Here is a 21,153-nt window from a genome sequence, read left to right as displayed (position 1 = left end):
AAGAGATTTATTTCATGAAAGATAAGTAATAATAATAAGATTAATTGGTATAAAGATTTCTGAGAATGATTTTTAAAAATATAACTTAAGTAGTCATTTATTTTTAAGCAGCGAATATATTAATAAATATATTGTGGCAATCCAACAATGAGCAAAAAATAGAATTGTGTGCTTAGTCAGCGTTAACTTTTTATAATTACTTTTACGTAATTACTTCTTTAATGTTGTCACAACATTCTTTTTTAACTGTGTTACGTAAAACGTAGATTTTTTTTATTATAAAATATATTACGAACTCGTTTTTTAAAATAGTAAAAATAGAAACTTAAAATGGGAATAAATATCCGCTCTATGGTACAAAATAACTTTTTGAAGACAATAATTTTGGTAAGTATCTTTTTGTTTCGTATGTTTTACTTGTTATATTTAATAAAAGCACATTGTTTAAAATATTTAAAGTTCATTTAAAATCCATTCTTTTTATAAACGCAGGCTGGGTGGTTGACAATAAACATATATTTATTCACTTCCACATATTTACTATACTACAAATCCGACAAGTATCATTATTTGTATATGGTTCTAAAGGTGATTTTTATAAAATTTTTACAAAATATATTTATATCACTTAAATATTAAAAAAATATAAAAGTTTATAGAAGCACGAAACCAGCAAAAAAAAACAAAAAATCACGTTACAAATTTTCTAAATAAAAATTCTTAGAGAATTAAATTTCTGTCAAAATTTCGAAATTTTATTCAAGGCAAAGTTTAAAAAGCAACGAATTTGTTTACAAATAGTGCAATTCAACTCATAAAATGTGATATTCTACATAATTCTGTCTTACGTAAGAGGCGTCGCAAATGGATTGACAAGGTAGAAAAAGTCCAGAGGGCTACCGAGTCTATACTAGGATTGAGGGCCATTTATATTATTATACGTTTGCATAAAAATCGATAAAGCATGAATTTTATTTTAAGTGTCACTAGTATTTAAAATCTGATGATATCTTAAAATAAATATTAATTTTAAAAAAAAGTAAAAAAGCATGTTTGTGATTTATAGGAATCTATTTGTGTTTCTCGAGCATGCGCAATGGCTATTAACTTTAATTTAGCGCTTATACTTATCCCGATGTGCAAAACAATAATTTCGTGGATTCGAACAAAGCTTCTAAAGGTAAGTTTTTGCAGTTTGAAAAATATCTCATTTTACAAAAATTAAAATACTTAAATAAATATAATCGAACTCGTCATTTTGTGATCGAGACATCATCTCAAAATGTTTTAATTCAACTTTTAAAAAACAATTTATAAATACATATATACATACATACATACATACATACATAATACATACATACATACATACATACATACATACATACATACATACATACATACATACATACATACATACATACATACATACATACATACATACATATATATATATATATATATATATATATATATATATATATATATATATATATATATATATATATATATATATATATATATATATATATATATGCATGTAATATACATTAATACTATTTTTTTAATTTGATTAACGTAAACACTTTGATTGGGATTGGGGTATAACATCATTTGAATTTTAACGGTTTGCATTTTGCAATTTGTCTCGTACCCGTTTTTTGTTTTTAGTTATTCTTTCTTTCAAGGGGAGAAAGAAAGGGATTAAAACAAGCTTATAAAACCGTCTTAAACCTCAGAAAACCTCGTAGTTAAGAAAACTAGTTTATTTATAGAATATACAACGGCTAGTCAAGCTTACTAAACATAATGGTTCAGGGTCGTTAAAGTGAAATACGTTAAAGCGAAAAAGTTACTGATTTCTATTAGCAAACTTAACTATTAGATAAAAGGTTTTAGTAAAAACGAATTTTTATATATACTTAAAGTAGTAAAATTAATTATATATACTTAAAGTAGTAAAATTAATAATATAAAATTGTTGATAAAATATTTAATTATTAAAAAAAAAAGTTTTTTAAATGCAACGTTTCAAAAACTGAGACGAAACCAGACTTATTGAAAAAAAAAGAACAATTCGATTTTTCATCCTTTCGCTTTTAAACTTTTCGCTCTAACGACCGGCCACCAACATAATAGCACTTTTCGTAATGATGAGCGGCAATTATGAATTCTGTCGTATAATGGTTTTTTCTCGGGGTGTCAAAATTGTAAACAAAACATTTTGAGAAAGCTTTTTATTGTTTATCAATTATCAATCAAATATCAATTATCAATCAAATATTAATTATCAATCAAATATCAATTATCAATCACATATCAATTATCAATCAAATATCAATTATCAATCAAATATCAATTATCAATCAAATATCAATTATCAATCAAATATCAATTATCAATCAAATATCAATTATCAATCAAATATCAATTATCAATCAAATAGCTTGTGTCGTGTTTTAACATGACACTTAAAAATTACGAAAATTTTAGATTTATCTGTTAAGCAGCTTGTCAGTTTTATAGCTGTAAATGGGTTAAGTACAACTGGACGTAAAATCAAGCTTGTTGCTAGAACATTTTCTGCAATAGAATTAAATAAAAATGTTATTGAGACAGCAGAGGAGCAGGAAAAAATACTTAAAAAATCATATACAAACAAACTCAAAGCTTTAGATTCAAAGGTCGAAAAGCATTTTCATTTTTTAATAGTAGTTTTGTAGGCCCTATTATGCTCTAATTCCGCATGGCTGGAGCTTTCAAAGTTTGCAACCATATCAATGCCAATTTATAAAATAGAGTATGCTAACAACAAAGGTTGCTGTAATCCAACATGTACTAAACAAGCGTGTCTGGAATAAATTCTCTCAAAACATATCAAACCATGTTTAATACCTGACCTATATGTTAGAACAAGAATAGCAAGTAATGAAGTAAATAATGATATTAATAATAAGTAAAAATCACTAGTGACTTTAATAAACATTCATTTGAAAATTTTTTAAACAACATATATCCAAGCCTTCTGTTGAAATATTCAAATCAAAAGTTAAAACATTTAAAGAATATTTAAAGTATTCCTGATCTTGAGGAGTTATCTTTTAAAATACTTTCTGACCATCCTAATGCAGATAAGACAACTTTTGGCATAATATTTTAAGAAAAAGTGGTATTGACAGATGAAACAATTAAAAGTACATAATATAACATAAGAGATCAAGCGAAAAGCAATAACTGGTTTCAAATGAGAAAGGTAAGGCTAGCTGCATCCAAAAATCATAATATATATACCAATATGTTAACATTCTTTTTAGAAGTGCCAGTTCTAAAAGGCCTAAAACAACTCCTCTTGGTAATATTTCATACTCTTTTAAAAAATAGTTGTATTATTAGTAGTTGAATTTGATCAAGAGTTATGGGATAACGTGAAAACAAATTAAAACGTTTTTTTTAAAACATATGTTTCTCCAGCATTATTACTTTCAGGGATGTGGAGTCCCAAAAGGATTCCAGCTTTATATCTCAATTTTTTCTTGGTCTCCAGAAGCTCTAAGCATGTTGGTTGACTTAGGATCGGTTATAAGGAAAAAATCATTAGATTTAATGATGTGAATTATTGCTTATAGGCCTAGAGTCCCAGAGTCCTTGCGCTATTATGCCTAAGGACTCCGGGTTCAAAAATTGAATGTTCCTCTAAACTAAAAGTCTTAATTTTTTTTCCCATTAATTGTCCATAGTTTTTTTTATATTTTTAGAGCTCATGGATACCAAAAACTAGGAAGAAGTAGTCTTTTTGTGACTTTCAAATCCAGAGCCCTTTTTGGGACCCTGCATCCCTGATTACTAATCGAAACTTTAACATTCTGTGGAAAATGTGATAAATATATACTTTAAGAGCCAGAAATTAGTGCTAATGAATTTAATCAAAATAACAGTATTCAGTGTGAAATGTGTTGTGCTTGGTTTCACTCCACTTGTCAAAATTTAAAAAAAGAGGATTAAGAATTATTAGCAAATCGAGACTGGATTTGCTCCATGTATACTTTGCATTAAGTTTTAATCTTTAGTTACATGATTTATATGAAATCAATCATTGTGTTGAATTCTTTCTTATCAGTTATTACATTTAATTCCTTTTTCTAAAACATGCTCTCAGATTAATATAGTCATTTTTTTCGACAAAAAATTGTAAAGTAAACTGGTATAAGAGTAAACATAAAATAGAGTGATAGTTTAGCAATTTTTTTATATTGCATTTATTGTCAAAAATGCGAAGTCCTGTATTGTAGAGAATTTTATGCTCTATCTAAAGGTGTAAAAGTTGTTTCAAGTTTTTAAAATTGCCTTATCAATCTTAAATATCCTCACCCTAATAAGAAAAAAAAATTTTTCTCAAAAAAATCAGCTTCAATAAAATCCTTAAATTAAATTTTACTAAACTAAAAAGGCTGTTGTGTAGAAAATTTTAATGTTGATTAAGATTCTTGTTTCAAAATTGACTTAGCTAGTTCTAGAAAAAAGTTATGAGAGTTAAAAGTTATGAAAAGCCAAGATAAATGTTTTCAGAGGAAGTATAAACATGCTAATTGCTCACACTTATACATTAAGATGAGTGTGGCTAAATTAATTAATAATTATTAATTAAAACCTAAAAAATTTTTAAACAAAAATGACTCGTACTTACATTAGTTTAACGCAAACAACTTACCCTGAAGAGCAATTGCAGTAGAATAAAGCATATAATGCAAAATATCACTAAGTAAAGCTTCAGAGGCATACAACATACCAAAGGCAAAACAAACTCTTCACAAGTGTGTGCACAAGTCCAATCACATGGTAGAAGTACAATTACCGTGCTAAGTACAGTGAATTTGTTCTTGTTTCAGTACTTATGCAAAAAATCAGTTTTTTTTTAAATTTTCAAAATATTTTTTTCAATTTTTATATATTTATATAATGTAAAAAGGTCTCTATAAAACAAAAAAATAAAAACAAAAAAAACACCATAAAATGTTCTTTCTTCAAATAAATAACTGAGTTTGAAGCTAAACCGCTTATTCTTACCCCAGTTTACTCTATTTCTTGAAATATTTTGTCATTTTTTTTGTATTTTCAAAAGATTTTATAATCAAAAAACTGAATTAAATTTTTTGAATAAAAAAATTTAAAAATAATAAATTTAAATAAATAAATTTAAAAAAAGCAACTACTTATTCCTTTACATATCTTATATCGTTGATATAAATTTGTTTTTGATAATAATGACCTAAAGTTTAAACAGTAAGTAAACATTAGTTTAAACAGAAAACAATTTAAATTTCTTATAAGCACAAGGGAATGTTGTATTCTATTATAAGTTGTATTTTTTTTTTTTTTTTTAAAGACTATTTATAAACTAGTGGTTTTTTCAAGTTTGATATAACAGCACATACACACAGTATATTATCTATTATTGGTAGGTATAATAATTGGTTGTGTTAATTTTAAAATACGGAAGCGTTTTATCCTTCTTATTGGTTCAATATAAGTATATCAAGTAACCCACTACTTCTGACAATGAAAATGTCCAAAGTAATGAGGCGCATCCACCATCAAGAGAGAGACAGCCATAACGTTGCTCCATTTGCAGTTATTTCTATCAAAAAATTTTCCAGAACAATCTATAATTGTTCTCACTTTTGGATACAGTCATTTAAAACAGTTTAATATAGTTGCCCAAATTGTGTTGCGGGAAGGCCACAAAATCAATCTCTCTAACTCTTTAGGTAAAAATATATAATCCAACTCTTTAGATTTTAATATATAACTCTTTAGACAATAATAACCCATTTAATAATAATTAGGAAAACAGTTCCAGCAGATATACAAAAGTGAAAGGCCGAGTCTTCAATTAAAAGTATAATAAACTAACTAATTGAAATTCCTGCTCCAGTGAGATTTTACTTTTAGGTCCACTCTTTCTTATAGGAAATAAGTTTTGTCAATATCATAATCTTGTGATAGGATTAATTGTTATTTTTTATATTTATACAACTACAAGTTGTATATTATATTATTATCTAATTGTTATTTTAGTTATATTTAAGAAATAATTTATATTTAGTTTATAATTTATGTTTATAAAATATAAAATGTTTATAAATTGTATAAAAATGTTTATAAAATAATTTATATTTTCATTTAGTTATATTTAAAAAATAAATTCGAAAAAAATATGTTTTTGTGGTTTTTTGTTATAGGAATAATAAGCATAAGGTATTTGATTCTGTAACAACTGTGTGCTTATTAATATATTTTGTATGAAATTTTAGTTGCTTTTTTTTCCTAATTAAAAATGGTACTGTTTAGTATTTACACAGCAACCCTCGACGTTTGGTGAACCATTTAAAAGGACTTCATATTTTGTGTGCATTTACAATGTGTATCTTATCAGGTAAGTTAAAAATTAGTAAATTAACTTCAGGTGATGATGGCAGTATTTAGTGACACATAAAATTTGAACTCTTATTTTGTTAAAAACACAATTAGAAAATAAATTTAGATGTAAAGTTTGGATACGCAATATTATTTGAATAGAATAAAATCACTGCTATCTAAAACCAGGTCTATTATTCATCTAAACTATAATAGAATCTGCAGGGTTAGTTCAGAAAGGTTTGCAAAAAGTTCTTCATACAGTTACATTACAATAAATTATTACCTGAGACTGAACTCTGGTTATGCCTTTGAATGTCATGTTACTAATTTTAAAGTCATGGACTCTTTGGATTAGTATTTATTGAAAAATTTACTAAAATTGATAGTTGTCTATAAGTACCATTGCTGCTTAAGGTGAGGAAAAAAAGTATTGGAGTAGTTTTTCAGTGATTTCAATATACCATCTCATCTAATCATTGTTATATTAGTGCAGTGAAAAAGTTTATTATCGATCACATTTTAGTTTGGCCTCCAAAACTATGATTAGTTTTTTCTTTTAATTTAATTCTAACAAAGCTTCAAGCAACCACTATTAAGTTGGGAGTTACTAGAAAACAAAGTATAGTGTATAAAAGTTAGGGAACGGTTGACATGACTAATTCTTTAGGTTTTATCTTGGGAAAATTATATATAATTAACATTTTATCTTACGAAATTTTTTTAAAAGGTTTATAGTGATTTTTAACTTTCCTTTTGTTATAATTTCTATTGAGCTGGATCTGACTTTTTCAGTTTGTTCATATTCCCTATCTTACTATTTTTAATCAACTGAAGATTTCTGCTTTTTGGATTATTTTATTAAATTTTCTTTCAAAAAAGTGTTTACCTTTTTGTAGCTGCCCTCTGGTAAATCTAGTATTTTCAGCATTTTTAAAGTGTGGTATTCCTTGACTTTCTTGGTGATTCTGGTAGTTATATAATCTGGTAGTTCTGATAGTTTGCTCAGTCGCAATGAAGACATTATTAAACCCAGCTTGTTCCCATAAATTGAGAAGCAAAATTATGTATAGGAAACCCTAGCAAATAAAATTATCTGTTCTCAGGTTATTTATAGTTAATAAAAGTATTAAAATATTCAGTTTAGAAGCAAAAAGTAACTTTTTTATCTTGTTCCATTATACTCCAGACAAATAAAGAAAACACTGAACCTTGTTATTTTCGAAATTAGTTCTTTAATTTTATCTATAAAACTAATTTAAAGCTATGTAGTTCTCAGGGATTTGTCAATGCATTCACTAGCTTATATTGCGTGTTTAAGTGAGCAGTCTGATATCATACTGAAATAGCCTGGTGCTTAAATACATACATCAACTGAATAGGTAGAACATGCAAGGGAATGCCACAACAGAATTTTAATCTAATAAATTAAGAATTAGTTAATTTAAAATTTATTTTTATAGCAATTTTTATCTTTTATTTAATGCTTTGATATCTTTTATTTATCTATTATTAATGTATAAACAATATTTTCAATAATTGTAGCTAATATTAAGAACTCCTTCATTGTTTTTTTTAAAAAAAAAAAAAAAAAGGTTTTAAGATCCAGTTAGAGCTAGGAGAAGTTAACTTGGACTTTAAAAACTCCTCTATATTAGTTTTTTGGTTTATTAAAGGTTTGATAAAAAAATATACATCTTGGGTAAATTTAAAGTGCACCAGCTACTGCTTTGTAGATGACCTCCTAGGTAAAAAGTTTAGAGTTAAACAATAGTATCTAAGTCTTCCATCTATCCATCTAATAGCCTGGTATAGTTGTAAACCTTTTTTACCTATTGTTTTTTGTGATAAATATGATGAGCACTTGATCTCCTTGACTAAATTCATTAAAGCAAAGTAAAAGATTTAATCTTATCCTGAAACCCATTATTATAAAAATACTAAATTTCATAATCTGTTATTAACACTATTAAAGATTTTTGGAAAATTTTTAATAGTGTTATTAACAAAGTTAACTCAAGTATTTTATTTCTTTTATATAAGGGTCTAATAAAACATGTTTTATTTTAAATGCGTTTTATGTTTTTAATGTTATAAACTGTATAAAACAACAAAAAACAGCATGGTGAGGTTGTTTTATATTAGCACAAGCCCTTTTTATTGACAAAACAACTTCGCAGTGTTGTTTTATTGTTGTTTTACGCGGCTTTTTGCAATAAAAATTTAACAATGAGCCTTCTGCATGGTGACTTGAATTGCCCATACTATCAGAAGAAAAGCATTGTATATAGCCAAGTGTATAGCTAAATTAATGTGTAACTAAATTGCCATGTCTTCTTACCACTAAGCTTTCTACCTTTTTCTACCTTTTTATCTTGAAAAACTAAGATACAGATTTAAAAAGCATATAATATTTTTTTAATATGCTCATAATGTGGACATGGTAAACCATAAAAAAACATGTTAGATATTATCATCTTTAATATTGATAAAATTACAGAACAATTTAATTTTCAGAAGTGCAAACTTGTTGAACTTTATTTTATAATAAACAGTTTAAATGTCATACTTAAACATATATATTATCAAAAATATAGATAAAATCTATACTTATCAGAGTAACAAAAAAATTAGATTTATTAAATCAGAATGTCTGTTAAATAAAAACAAGTGTTTTGATATTTACACTATTTATATCTACTATAGAGTATATAGATCAGCAATTGCTTACTAGTTTTGCTTATCTTTATAGCATACAGTTTTTTTTAGAAAAAGAAGAAAAAAGCTTAAAATAATGAAAGAAAAGATTGCTGCTCTATCCCGAACCCTCAGTCGATGTAGTGGCACTCCTTTGCAACAGCATGCTATAAGATAGTTGATGTATGTACTGAAGCCCCCTGCAGTAGGCTATTTCAGTATGATATCACACTGCTTATCTAAATGCACATTTATAGTTATATACTAACTTAAACAGGAAACAGTTTAGGGTTTTCATTTTTTCAAAAGTGAAAAATAAACCTTTTGAACTTTATTTATTAATAATTTAAATCACTTATATAACAGAGTAAAAAAAAGTTGTAAAAAATTAGATTTTTTAAATCAGAAAGTCTGTTAAATAAAAACATCTTTTTAAATTTTTTGCATTTTTGTTTTCTTTATTTTTTTAACATCAGTCATTTTTTGCATGTTAGTCTGTTGATCAAACTTATTTTATTACTGCCACTTTGTTCAAAATAAGAAAACCAATTATGACATAATTCATTTAAATTCAAATAAATTAAACTTAATTATTGTTTAATTTATATTCATGTTATAATATAACATAATATTATTGTTTAATCTTATATTCTGTCCCAGTTTTATTTTATAATAGCCTTTCGTAAAATTGTTTGTGCTTAAGAAGTTTTTATTATTCCTAAAATATTTCTTAGAAAAAAATTAAATATGTATGAACTAGTTAATATTTTTAAAAGTTTTAAGTAGCGGCTAAGTAAATAAAGCAATTGATTTTTTACCAAAAAATTTGCTTATTCTGATTTGTTTATTATAAAGATTCAAGGGAATGGGAAAATTTAGAAAAACTTTATTTACAGGTTTTACAGAAGGGCAATTTTTTTTATTTGATTTAAATTTTAAAGTAAATTTTTGTCTAAATTTATTGTTATTCTCTTTTTAAGTTATTCACACACTTTCACACTTGGTGAACAGCTTGCGGTTTCATTTAAACTTCACAGAAGCTATAGAAGCTATAAATGTTGCTAGTTCAAAAAAAGATACAACACTTTGGCTTGTTTTATCAAAAGGTTTGTATTTTAGTATGATTTTTGATATAAGTAAAAATGACAGTACATGAAATAGTGGCTGATCATCAAAATCTCTTGAATTTACCCAAACACCTGACTAAAGAGAACAACAAATTGTTGTTCACTTTGTCAAATAAAATGTTGAAAAAATCTTTTGCCATACAAAATGACTGATGGTTGCTCTCTGCTTATGTTTTTTTGAGTCAAAGTGGTACTTAAACAATCAAACTACATTTCATGCACTAATATAAAGATGAAAAAATACCTTTGTTCAAGAAATAAGATTTTAACATTGGTAACATTGAAAATATAGAATTCTTTGTATTGATTTCATTACAAAATTTAACTAAGACATAAGAGAGATCAAATTCAAAGGATAAGTTTGTATGATTGTAATCATTTTCAAATGTTCAAATAGTTTGATACCTGTATACCTCTAGCACTCCTGTTGAATATTTTATCAAATATATTATTAGTAAAAAACATATATAAAAAAAGTTTTACGTTTTATTTAGTTCCTGGTTGGACAGGGGTTGTCATGCTTGTCCTTCTAGCTATTATTGTAAGTGTTTTAAACAACTTTGTCTGTGTTTTAAAATAGGTTTGAGTAGTTTTGAATTATCCTGCTTTCATCTTTTAAAATATAGCAATTGTATCAGTGTCATTCTTATGTCTTCTTTTTAAAAAATATATTTTTTTATTTTTAAATGTTTTCTAAGCATTAGTTTTTTTACTTCAGGTTTTAACTTCTTTTCAAGCTGTAAGAAGACAAAATTATGAAGTTTTTTGGTACACACATCATTTGACAATTGCTTTTTTAATACTGGCTTGTATCCATGGGTTTGGGTAGGTTTTAATAACATTTAGGGTTAATAATTTTAAAAAGTTTTATATTTAAAGAAGTACATTTGTTTTTGTACTCTATTCAATACATAGTGCACTACATAGTATCAAGAAAATTTTTTTGATGTTTAATTTGATTCATTACATTCTTATTTTTTTTAAAGAAAGATAACAAAGTTCCAAACAAACTTGGACAAAAATCCACGTGAGTGTCACAGTTTGTTACGGAAAATGTGGGAAGAAAACACTACCATATGTTTAGAAGCCCCCACATTTGAACCCAATGTGCCACAGGTAATTTATTGGAATATTATAATTTTTTTTGAATGGTTTGTAATTTTTTAGTTTCAATTTATTTAATTCATTACAGACTTGGAAATGGATTGTTGGTCCTTTATGTTTGTATATCATTGATCGAATTATTCGGCTTCTTCGTGCTGTAAAAGATTGCCAAGTTGCAAATGTACATTAACCTTTTTTTTCATATATTGATTCTTTATTTTCAAAGATAGTAAGTAAAAATATCTTTAAAGTTTTACTTGAAACATTTGGTAAAATTTGCTCTGATATAACACTGGAAAACATGCACACTAGGCTAAAAATGAAACTAAAAATAAAAAATTCAAGTCATTAAAATTTATTGTTTACATTTTTAGAAAATAGAAAGAAAAATTCCAATTATTCCTGTATTTTGTTAGCAATCCAAAAATATAAAAAATCATTAACTTGTTAAAGTTAAATGGTTTTGGGAGGGATTTAGTATATTTAGTTGCAACTTGGTCGCAGCTTTTTAAATATTTTAAAAACATTCAAATTTATGTATCTTTTCATGTATGTTTAAAAAATTAAGTTTCAGCACGCTAAAAAATTCATTTTGTAAATAACACAGGTCTACAAAAAATTTATTGCATTAAATTTGACACTTGTTCTTACATAATTTTGATACGCTGAATCTAAATCTGGCATCAGATTTTTATGGAAAGCTACAGATTTTTTGAAATAAACATTTTTTTACTTTGCAAAACATTAAAAATAATTCTAAAATACAGGTTTGAAACTCATTTGGAAGTCCTAGGATATATTTTTTACAATAAAAGTTGTTTACCAAACTAAAACAAAAGCAGAAAGCAGATGAAAATAAATGTGAACTGTTTAAAATAAACATTTTATAAATATCGTCCTATAAATAAAGTCCTAGCAAAATTATCAAATTTTTATTGATTAATAACAAAATCATGTTTTACTTTAGTTTTAATAAAGATTGCAGATTATATTGTTTAATTAAAATTATTTAATCACAAAGAAACTTTTCCTTGTTGCTCTTTCTTTTATAAACTTTTCCGGAGTCTTCTTGCTTGACGCCCCAACAGTAGTCTGCCATCAAGTGTATGTCCCATCGTCCTTGGTAACGATCTTTGATTGTCTTAAGATCTTGATGGAATCGCTCTCCTTGCTCTTCACTCACATCTCCAAGATTTTCAGGAAACTGGTCAAGATGACTATTTATATAATGAAGTTTCATACTCATTTTGCATCCAAGATCTCAAAAGGCTTCCAACATTTCATCAACTAAATCTACATAGCTTTTTTATTTCCAAGAAAGTTTTTTACAACAACCACAAACGACAACCAAGCCGTTTTCTCTTTAATGTTCATTGTTTTAATGAATTCTTTATCTTTTATAAGATAGCGAATTTGTGGCCCATTAAAAGCTCCTGCTTTGTTTTTCTCTATTGACAAACCTGGTAATGATGTAACTATATACTGAAAGCAATCACTATCAGTTTTCAGTGCCTTAACAAATTGTTTCATGAATCCAAGTTTAAGATGGAGTGGTGGAAAAACTATTTTATTTCGACTAACAATGGGTTCATTCACAATATTTGCATGTCCACTGTGAGAGTCTTGCGAATGGGCCATTCTTTTTGTATTCAGTGTTGATTTCTTGCTCGACTATCCCACATACAGAGATAACATGGAAACTTTGTAAAACCCTTCTGCTGACCAAGTAGAAAGTTAACCATTTTTAGATCTACACAAATAATCCAGTTATGTTCGTGATATTTAATCAAGTTAAGCACCATTTTAATGTCATCATAAGTTTCTCGCAAATAAACAGAATGACCAATTGGTACAGAGCCAAAAATATTTTCGTTGTGCAATATGGCACATTTGAGGCTTCGCTTTGAGCTATTGATAAAAAGTCTCCATTCTGTTGGATTATATACAGAAATACCTAACTGTAATAGGAGACCTAAAATATCATGACAGTAAACAAATAAATTGACTTCTGAAAAAAAATTAACAAAGTTTTCATCTCTTGTTCTAAAGTAAAAAACTTTTGCAAAACTATCAAGTAGGTTTTTTTTATTTAAACGTGATGCTAATACTTCTGCTGTTTGCTTAGAAAGTCTTAAAGTCACTCAGTTCTATCTGACTAAAACAATGAGGCAAATTGAATTGTTTAGCATTAGATGAGAAGTCTTTTAAATCTGGTAAAAATTCTTCTGTTTCTGTAGCAGACATACTTTCCTCGTCTTCTGACAAAAATAAACCTTTAAAAATTGGAAATGGAATCTTTTTAGAATGTTGAATTGGTCTAATAGCAGAAGTAATGTTGGATAAGCTATTTTTTGTCTCTTTATTTTGCCAATACCAGTAGTATTAACAAGACAAAAATAGCTGTTGTTAATGTGGTTTAGTGGTTACCTCTATATAACAAACAATATGTGGAGCCCACTTTATGTCTTGGTCGCCAAGTTTAATATCAAAATATGATTTATATGCTAGTTTTACAAAATTTAAGTCATTTTTATGCTTCCGAAAGTTACGGTTTTTCTCATTGTCGCATGATAAAAAAGGTATCATTGTAAAATGTTATTTTAAACAAGAATTTATTTGCATAATCCAAATTAATTTAGAGTGAAAATGGAGCTAACATAATCAAATTTTTGTTGGTCAAATTTTATACTTTATAAAATGCATATATTTAAAAGGGACTAACAAAAGAAACGTGTTTTTTTTTTCTTTCTTTTTTTTTTCTAAAATTTAGTTACAAAACCTTAATTTTTTAATAATATATGCAAAAGCATATTAAATGTTTTTATATTTAAAGTTTTGAATAACGGTGCTTAGTTAAAGCACATTTTAATATTAAATTTGTGTAGTGTAAGTTAAAACTACATGAATTTACTAAAGTTCTGGCGCTTTTTCATTAACAAAATGAATTACGTCATTAAGTAATTCTTTTTTCGTTGCATTAGTTTGACAAGGTTATTAAAGTTATATTATTTTATTTTTATTTTTTTATGTATTATTATTTTGGTCGACATAAATATATATAAATAAATAAAAATTAGAATTATATAAAAATTTTTATTTAAACAAAAATAGAAAAAGATTTATTTGCTATTCTTTTAATATAAAAAAATCAAAACTTTTTTTTGTTTTTGTTTTAGTAAAACAAATCATTTGTAAATGCAATTAAGAGGGTTCATCCATAAAGCATCTCACCCTATGTTTTTCATATCTTAACCCCTTCCTTACTGACACAAACAATCATATATACCTGAAACCCCTCTCCCTCCTAAACTGTAAAAGCAGTTTTTATGTCAAAAATATTCGAAAAGATTTAAATGTTAATACTTTGCAGCATTTTAAAAATTCAACCTAATAAAAATAAGGCAATACGCATGAACGTAAGAAGTGTAAGTAAAAACTTCGACAAACCGAAGATTTTCTTATTTAAATGACTCAAATAAGTATTAATAAAGTTGTAATACTAAAAATTTTTTTTTTAAGTTGCTCTTGGTCTTGCGGAGAATTGTTTTCGATATGATAACTTTTGTAAATGAAATGAAAAATCACTCAGGAAGAGTGCCACCAGTTTTTTAAAATTTCCTTTGTTAATTAGTTTTAATGAATGAATTCAATACTTTTGCAATTCTTTTGTTACGTAACTCTAATTTACAATAATAGATATAAATAATCCATGATAATAATCATAGTAAGTGAGGTAACATAAGTTAAACATATAGTATTAAAAAAACAAGTTTACTTTTCTTAGCAAGTCACCTCTGATAAATTTTTATATATTTTTTAAATTGGTATAGAATTCTCAACATCTTGTGAAAGTTTCTAATACAATTAACTTTACTGATTCACAGAAATCTGACCTAAAAGTTAAAGCAATTTTTTTACCTTGTTTTCCGTGTAATGTAAGTCAAATGGCATTTTCAGTAATAAGTTTGCCCTCTTTTGGCCAGACTTAAAACTTTTAGCCTATTTTATTTTCTAGACTAACAGTTTTCATACAAAATAGCTAAAAGTTTAATTTACAGTTTAAATAGGCAAATATTTGATAAAGTTGTTGTGCATGTAACATAAGTTAAAAATGGAGTTGCCCATATATACAGCTATTCATAAAAGTTTAAACGATTACAGAATTTTAAGATCTAAACTTCGGTTTTTCTTGAATAAAAATCTAATGGAAATAGATAGCAAAATAATTTTTTTTTGCAATTTGGAAATAGGTTATTTGTTAACAGAATTAAAAAAAGTAGGTTTCTACTCATCACTGTTTACTCAGAAATTTCATTAAAAGATAGGTGATACAAATTAAGAGGTGTCACAAAAGTTTAAACGATTTTATTTAGGATAAATTATTTGGTAATTAATTGATAAATCCGGTGCAAAATTTTTTTTTATTTTTAAATAAAGTTAAAATGAGTAGTTTACAATCAAAAAATTCATCACAACATCATCAGGCAGCTTTTAGTTCATTAAAAATCGATCTGAAATTGTAAATTTCAAATTAATTTCAATTGCGTGCAAATGGGTCGAAAATTAGTTTCTAGTGAGATCAAGTGGCAAGTTGTTGGTATTGCGAGGACAAAAAATCACACAAATGTTCAAATAGGCAAAATACTTCACGTTTCTGAATATTGTGTTTAAAAAACTATCAAAACCTGGCAACTTACCAAGGACGTCTCCGACATGCCGCGTACTGGGAGACCATCCAAACTCAGCAACCGTGACAAAAGTAGTATATTCAGAATGAGCAGAGAAAACCCCAGACTCAGCTACAAAAAGCTAGCCCAAATCTTCAACAAGTCAAAAATTAATCCAAAAGTTAGCAGAGAGCTTGTGAGACGAATATTCAGACACGTTTTTACAACTTCGTCAACAAGGCGGTGGAGGTTCGATTGGCATCTGATAATGTTTTTCTCACAAAGGTATAGGCTTCTGTGAGCTGTACGAAGGCTGAATTAATCAATACACCTACAAGAACACATTGGAAACATGTTTAGTTTCATCAATCAGACACTTGTATGGCAGAAGCAAGCAATTCATCTTTCAACAAGGCGGGGCTTCAGCTCACACAGCTCACTCAATCAAAGAATATTTTTTGAAAAAAAGTTCAATGTGATGCCCTGGTGCCCTAAATGACTAGATCTCAACCCAATTGAAAAAATTTGGTCTTGGATCGACAATCAACTGACATACCATGAAATTCAATCAACATAGCATTTGAAGCAACTTTTGAGTACTGGCTGAAGGTACCTTGCGTGATGTGCATTAAATTAGTTGAATCAATGCATAAACGAATTTATCTTACCTATAAAAACAAAGGAGGACACTTTAAATATTAATTTTGCTTTTTTTTTTTTCATTTTTTGTTTGAATGTTGCAATTTGTTTAAACTTTTGTGCTTCTTATTTTTCCTATATGATTTTTTGTAATTGTTTTTTTCTAACTAAATATTAAAATTTTTATAATATGTTCATATTCATTTTAAAGCTAATTACTTTTTCTTTAATAAATAAAAAAATTAATTCGATATCATTTAACAGTTTTTTTATTAAACTAAAACTAAACATACTTGATAAAAATTCTGCAATCGTTTAAACTTTCGTGAATAGCTGTATCTATATATATATATGTATATATATATATATATATACATATATATATATATATATATATATATATATATATATATATATATATATATATATATATATATATATGTATGTATATATATATATGGATATATATGTCTATATATATATATATATATATATATATATATATATATATATATATATATATATATATATATATATATATAGATACATATATATATGTACATATAAATATATATACATATATATATCTATCTATATATATATACAAATATATGTATATATATGTATACGTATATATATGTACGTATATAGTTATATACATATACATATAAATATATCCATATATATATATACATATATATAAATATATATATATATATATATATATATATATATATATATATATCAGGCCTTGTTTTAAAGCGTTACATGTAGAGCGATTTATGTACGTCTTAAGTGATTTTATGTAAGCAGTAAGTGATTTTGTTGAAGCGACTTTTTATCATCGTTTAACTTTTAAATTATTCTATAAGTGTTAAGATATAAGAAGTAAGTAATTTTTAAAAAAAGCATATTAACTTTTGAATGACATGTAAAAATATTTGTTACAAAGGTTTGAATGACAATTATGTTAGATATAAACGCTATTTACTAATGAAAAAAACTCAAATAAAATTAAAAATTGATTCTTATTTTGTTTTGATTTTATTGTAATAATTGATTTTTTTGCTTGAAAAACGCTAATGCTTAAACTTGAAGCAAAGATCATAATAATATAATTTATTTCTGATAAAAAATAGATGATTTAAATTAAAACTAATTTAATAAAAATATATAATTTTATTCTGATAAAAAAAAAATAATTTAATTTATATTTAAAAATATATAATTTAATTTAGATTTAAAAAATATTTAATTTAATTTTGATTAAAAAAATATATTTAAGTTTAATAAAATTAAATTCAATGTCAAATTTATTTTAAAATATGTAACTTAACTGTCAAATTTATTTTGAAATATTACTAAATATTGTTCCATATTTAAATATTATTAGCACATTTTTATCTCAAATGTTTTTTCGGTTTTTCCTTCCTAAACATTTTTTTTTACTCAAAATTAAATTTTAAATAAAGGGCTGCATCAAAAATTTGCATAAAACTTGAGTTAAAATTTTTTTTTTATAACGCAAGTTAAATCGGAGCAGTTATTTTTTAATAAACGGTATATACAGCGATGTAATTTTAATAAATGATGTTTGGAGAAATAATCTTTGCTTTCACAACAAAATGTTAATAAAAAATAAACTTTTAATAAATATAGTACATAAAGTATAATATTTTTTTAATTTGTTACTCTCTAATTTTTTTTTAATAAAAAATCATTTGTAGTTGCAATTAGAAATTTAAGAAATAATCATTTTAAAAACTCAAAAATTTAACATATTTTAATTCATTTATGCAAATGTCGTAAAAAGAAAGAAATTTGTTAATACTAAACATTTTTTTAAAATGCAATATAAAATTTAATTATGTAATAATTAAAAAAAATAAATAAACATTCCTTTATAGTAATAATAAAAAATACGTTAAAGAACATTTAACTCATTTTGCAGTAATTAATATTGTCACGGTAATTTAAAAAAGTTGTCTTAAAAAATAAAGATAATTTTATGATGCCATATTCACATTAGGCTATTGCATGAAGCATTTTTTATATAAAACAGGCCTGATATATATATATATATATATATATATATATATATATATATATATATATATATATATATATATATATATATATATACACACACTCTTGCATGGCCGTCTTTAGGTTTTTACCATAAAATGTCAGCTTTAGGTTTTTTAAAAAATTATTTTAAAAACTGGAAAAACTTTTATTTTTTTAAATTTTTTTTTATTATTTGATAGACTGCCTGCCTCAACCAAACCCTCAGTCGATGTAGCAGCACTCCATTGCCTGTCAGGCTATTTTTTTGAAATAAAATTTTTTTTTTAAAAGAAAATAAAATAAAAACATTCAGAATGCTTTCAAAAACATTCAGAATGTTTTTAAAAACATTGAGGTCTTTTAATTACCGTTTTTTTAAAAGAACATTAAATTTAATTAGTTTCCTCAATTAAATTAATGCGGTTTGTTATAGTCTAACCTTAATTTTGTCAGTCTAAGTACCTGAGACAAGTGAAGAGCTGTTTTTTTACCACAAACTGTATATCTAAGCCCTTTACTATAGGTATATATATATATATATATATATATATATATATATATATATATATATATATATATATATATATATATATATATATATACACCTATAGTAAAAGTATATAGGTATATATATATTGTTATATATTAGGAATTTGTGTACTTACGTATGAATTACTATATTTACTATTTACATTTTTGATAATAAAATTAGTCTTTATATCTTTACTTTATTTTAAACTTTATTCTTTGTTTATTTTAAACAAAGAGTTTTTATATATATATATATATATATATATATATATATATATATATATATATATATATATATATATATATATATATATATATATATATATATATATAGATCTATAGTTTTTTGTCTTTGGGAAGAGCGGAAAGAAAAAAGTGATTCTTACGCCAACACATACGTCACTTTTAATTACTTTTGACTTTCGTCCAACATTTGCGTTTTGGACGAAAGTAAAAACCATTAATTTAATTACAAATAAATCGTTTTTAAAAAAAACCACAAAAACGCAAATTTAATTGACCAGAATGTTTTAAAAACATTTTGAATGTTTTTAACAATATAAACAATGTTTTTATTTTTATTTTTTTAATAAATTGTTTCTATTTTTAATTTTTTTAATAAAATGTTGTTTTTTTTATTTATTTTTTACTGTAAATCATGCGCGGAGTGTTGCTACATCGACTATCTTATAGCCTGATTCGCAAGGGAGTGCTGCTACATCGACTGACAAATAGCCTGATTCAAAAGGGAGTGCTGCTACATCTACTATCTTACAGCCTGACTCGCAAGGGAGTGTTGCTACATCGACTGAGAGTTTGGTTGGGGCAGGCAGTCTCTCAATTAATAAAAAAAAATAATTCCGGTCTTGCATTTTAATTTTTACTTTTTGTCAACAAAATATGGAAAAAACTTTTGGACAACATCTACGGGTTATATATATATATATATATATATATATATATATATATACTTTATATATGTTTATGTGTTGATGTTGAAAAGTAAAAGATAATTGTATAAATGATAATAATAACACAAATAAAAATGAAAAAGATTTTTAATTGATTAAAATTTTAATTTTAAATTATAGTAAAGTTTAATTTTATTTAAAAAAAAAAATGTATATTCAGCTGTTAATTTTAAAAGTATTACTTAATTTACTGGCCAGGGTTTAGTAGTTTAATTTTTTTTTTAGTTGTTTTTCTTAGTTATGAAATTTTTAAAATATAGTTTATGATATATGGGGTTATATATTAATAGTTTTACATAGCCATTTGTATTTTTAGAAGTGTTTTTATTTTTTCGCTTAGGTTATACTTCATGAAGACAAGATGATTGAACTGCACATGCTTAAGAAAGGTTTCAAATCTAAACCGGGTCAAGTAAGTATTTTATTGCTATAAAAAATAATAAAAAATTATCTGCTTTATCATTAAAGATAAAAAGATTCTTCATAACGTTTACTATTTTGATTGAAATAATAGCAAAATTCTCTAACATCAATTAAATCTTAACAAACGTATTTCAAATATTCAAATTATTTATTGAAATTAAAACTATTTTTAGGAGGTTTTACTGTTAATATACAGACTAAGCACTGGTGTTACCACAATTCTATCAATTTTGGTAATGCGGTAAATTGCGATAATTAAATTAGAAATCAGGGTTGTTTAATTACAAATGCGGTATTTAGGTATCGCAATAAAAATCATTAGGTAATCATTTTTATTGGGCAGATTGGAGATTTATTGTGAGTTAATTTTTATGGAAAAGTTGAGTGTAATTTAATGCAATTTTTTATCGCATAATCAAAAAAAATTGTTTTTCTGCTAACTGCTAATGCAGTAATATCAGTGCTTAATACAGACTAAGTCATTCATGTCTAATTTTTTTTTTTTTATTACAG

General features: G+C 25.3%; 1 protein-coding gene across 9 annotated transcripts in view; it reads left to right on the top strand.

Annotated features, from left to right (window-relative positions):
- The first annotated feature begins 225 nt into the window (after positions 1–225).
- LOC100204836 (NADPH oxidase 4) overlaps positions 226–21,153 on the top strand; it is a 30,930-nt gene continuing 10,002 nt past the window's right edge. For 3 of the 9 annotated variants that reach the window (XR_010637544.1, XR_010637545.1, XM_065793065.1), the window contains exons 1-10: positions 229–387; positions 493–588; positions 1,067–1,180; positions 6,349–6,433; positions 10,092–10,217; positions 10,733–10,779; positions 10,957–11,063; positions 11,225–11,354; positions 11,431–11,523; positions 20,558–20,629. Coding sequence is in view for 5 of the 9 variants with exons in the window: in XM_065793065.1 (XP_065649137.1) it covers positions 331–387; positions 493–588; positions 1,067–1,180; positions 6,349–6,433; positions 10,092–10,217; positions 10,733–10,779; positions 10,957–11,063; positions 11,225–11,354; positions 11,431–11,523; positions 20,558–20,629 (927 nt within the window). In the remaining 4 variants the exon portion in view is untranslated. Of the gene's footprint in view, positions 388–492; positions 589–1,066; positions 1,181–2,110; positions 3,254–6,177; positions 6,256–6,348; positions 6,434–10,091; positions 10,218–10,732; positions 10,780–10,956; positions 11,064–11,224; positions 11,355–11,430; positions 11,524–20,557; positions 20,630–21,153 lie in introns of those variants that run through there. The other 6 variants (XR_010637546.1, XM_065793064.1, XM_065793062.1 and 3 more) reach the window with 5 other exon arrangements.

The sequence above is a fragment of the Hydra vulgaris genome, chromosome 03, assembly GCF_038396675.1.
Source record: "Hydra vulgaris chromosome 03, alternate assembly HydraT2T_AEP".
NCBI classification, from domain to species: domain Eukaryota; kingdom Metazoa; phylum Cnidaria; class Hydrozoa; order Anthoathecata; family Hydridae; genus Hydra; species Hydra vulgaris.
The sequence above is the reverse complement of the archived record's forward strand: the minus strand, read 5'-3'. Positions and strand labels throughout refer to the sequence as shown.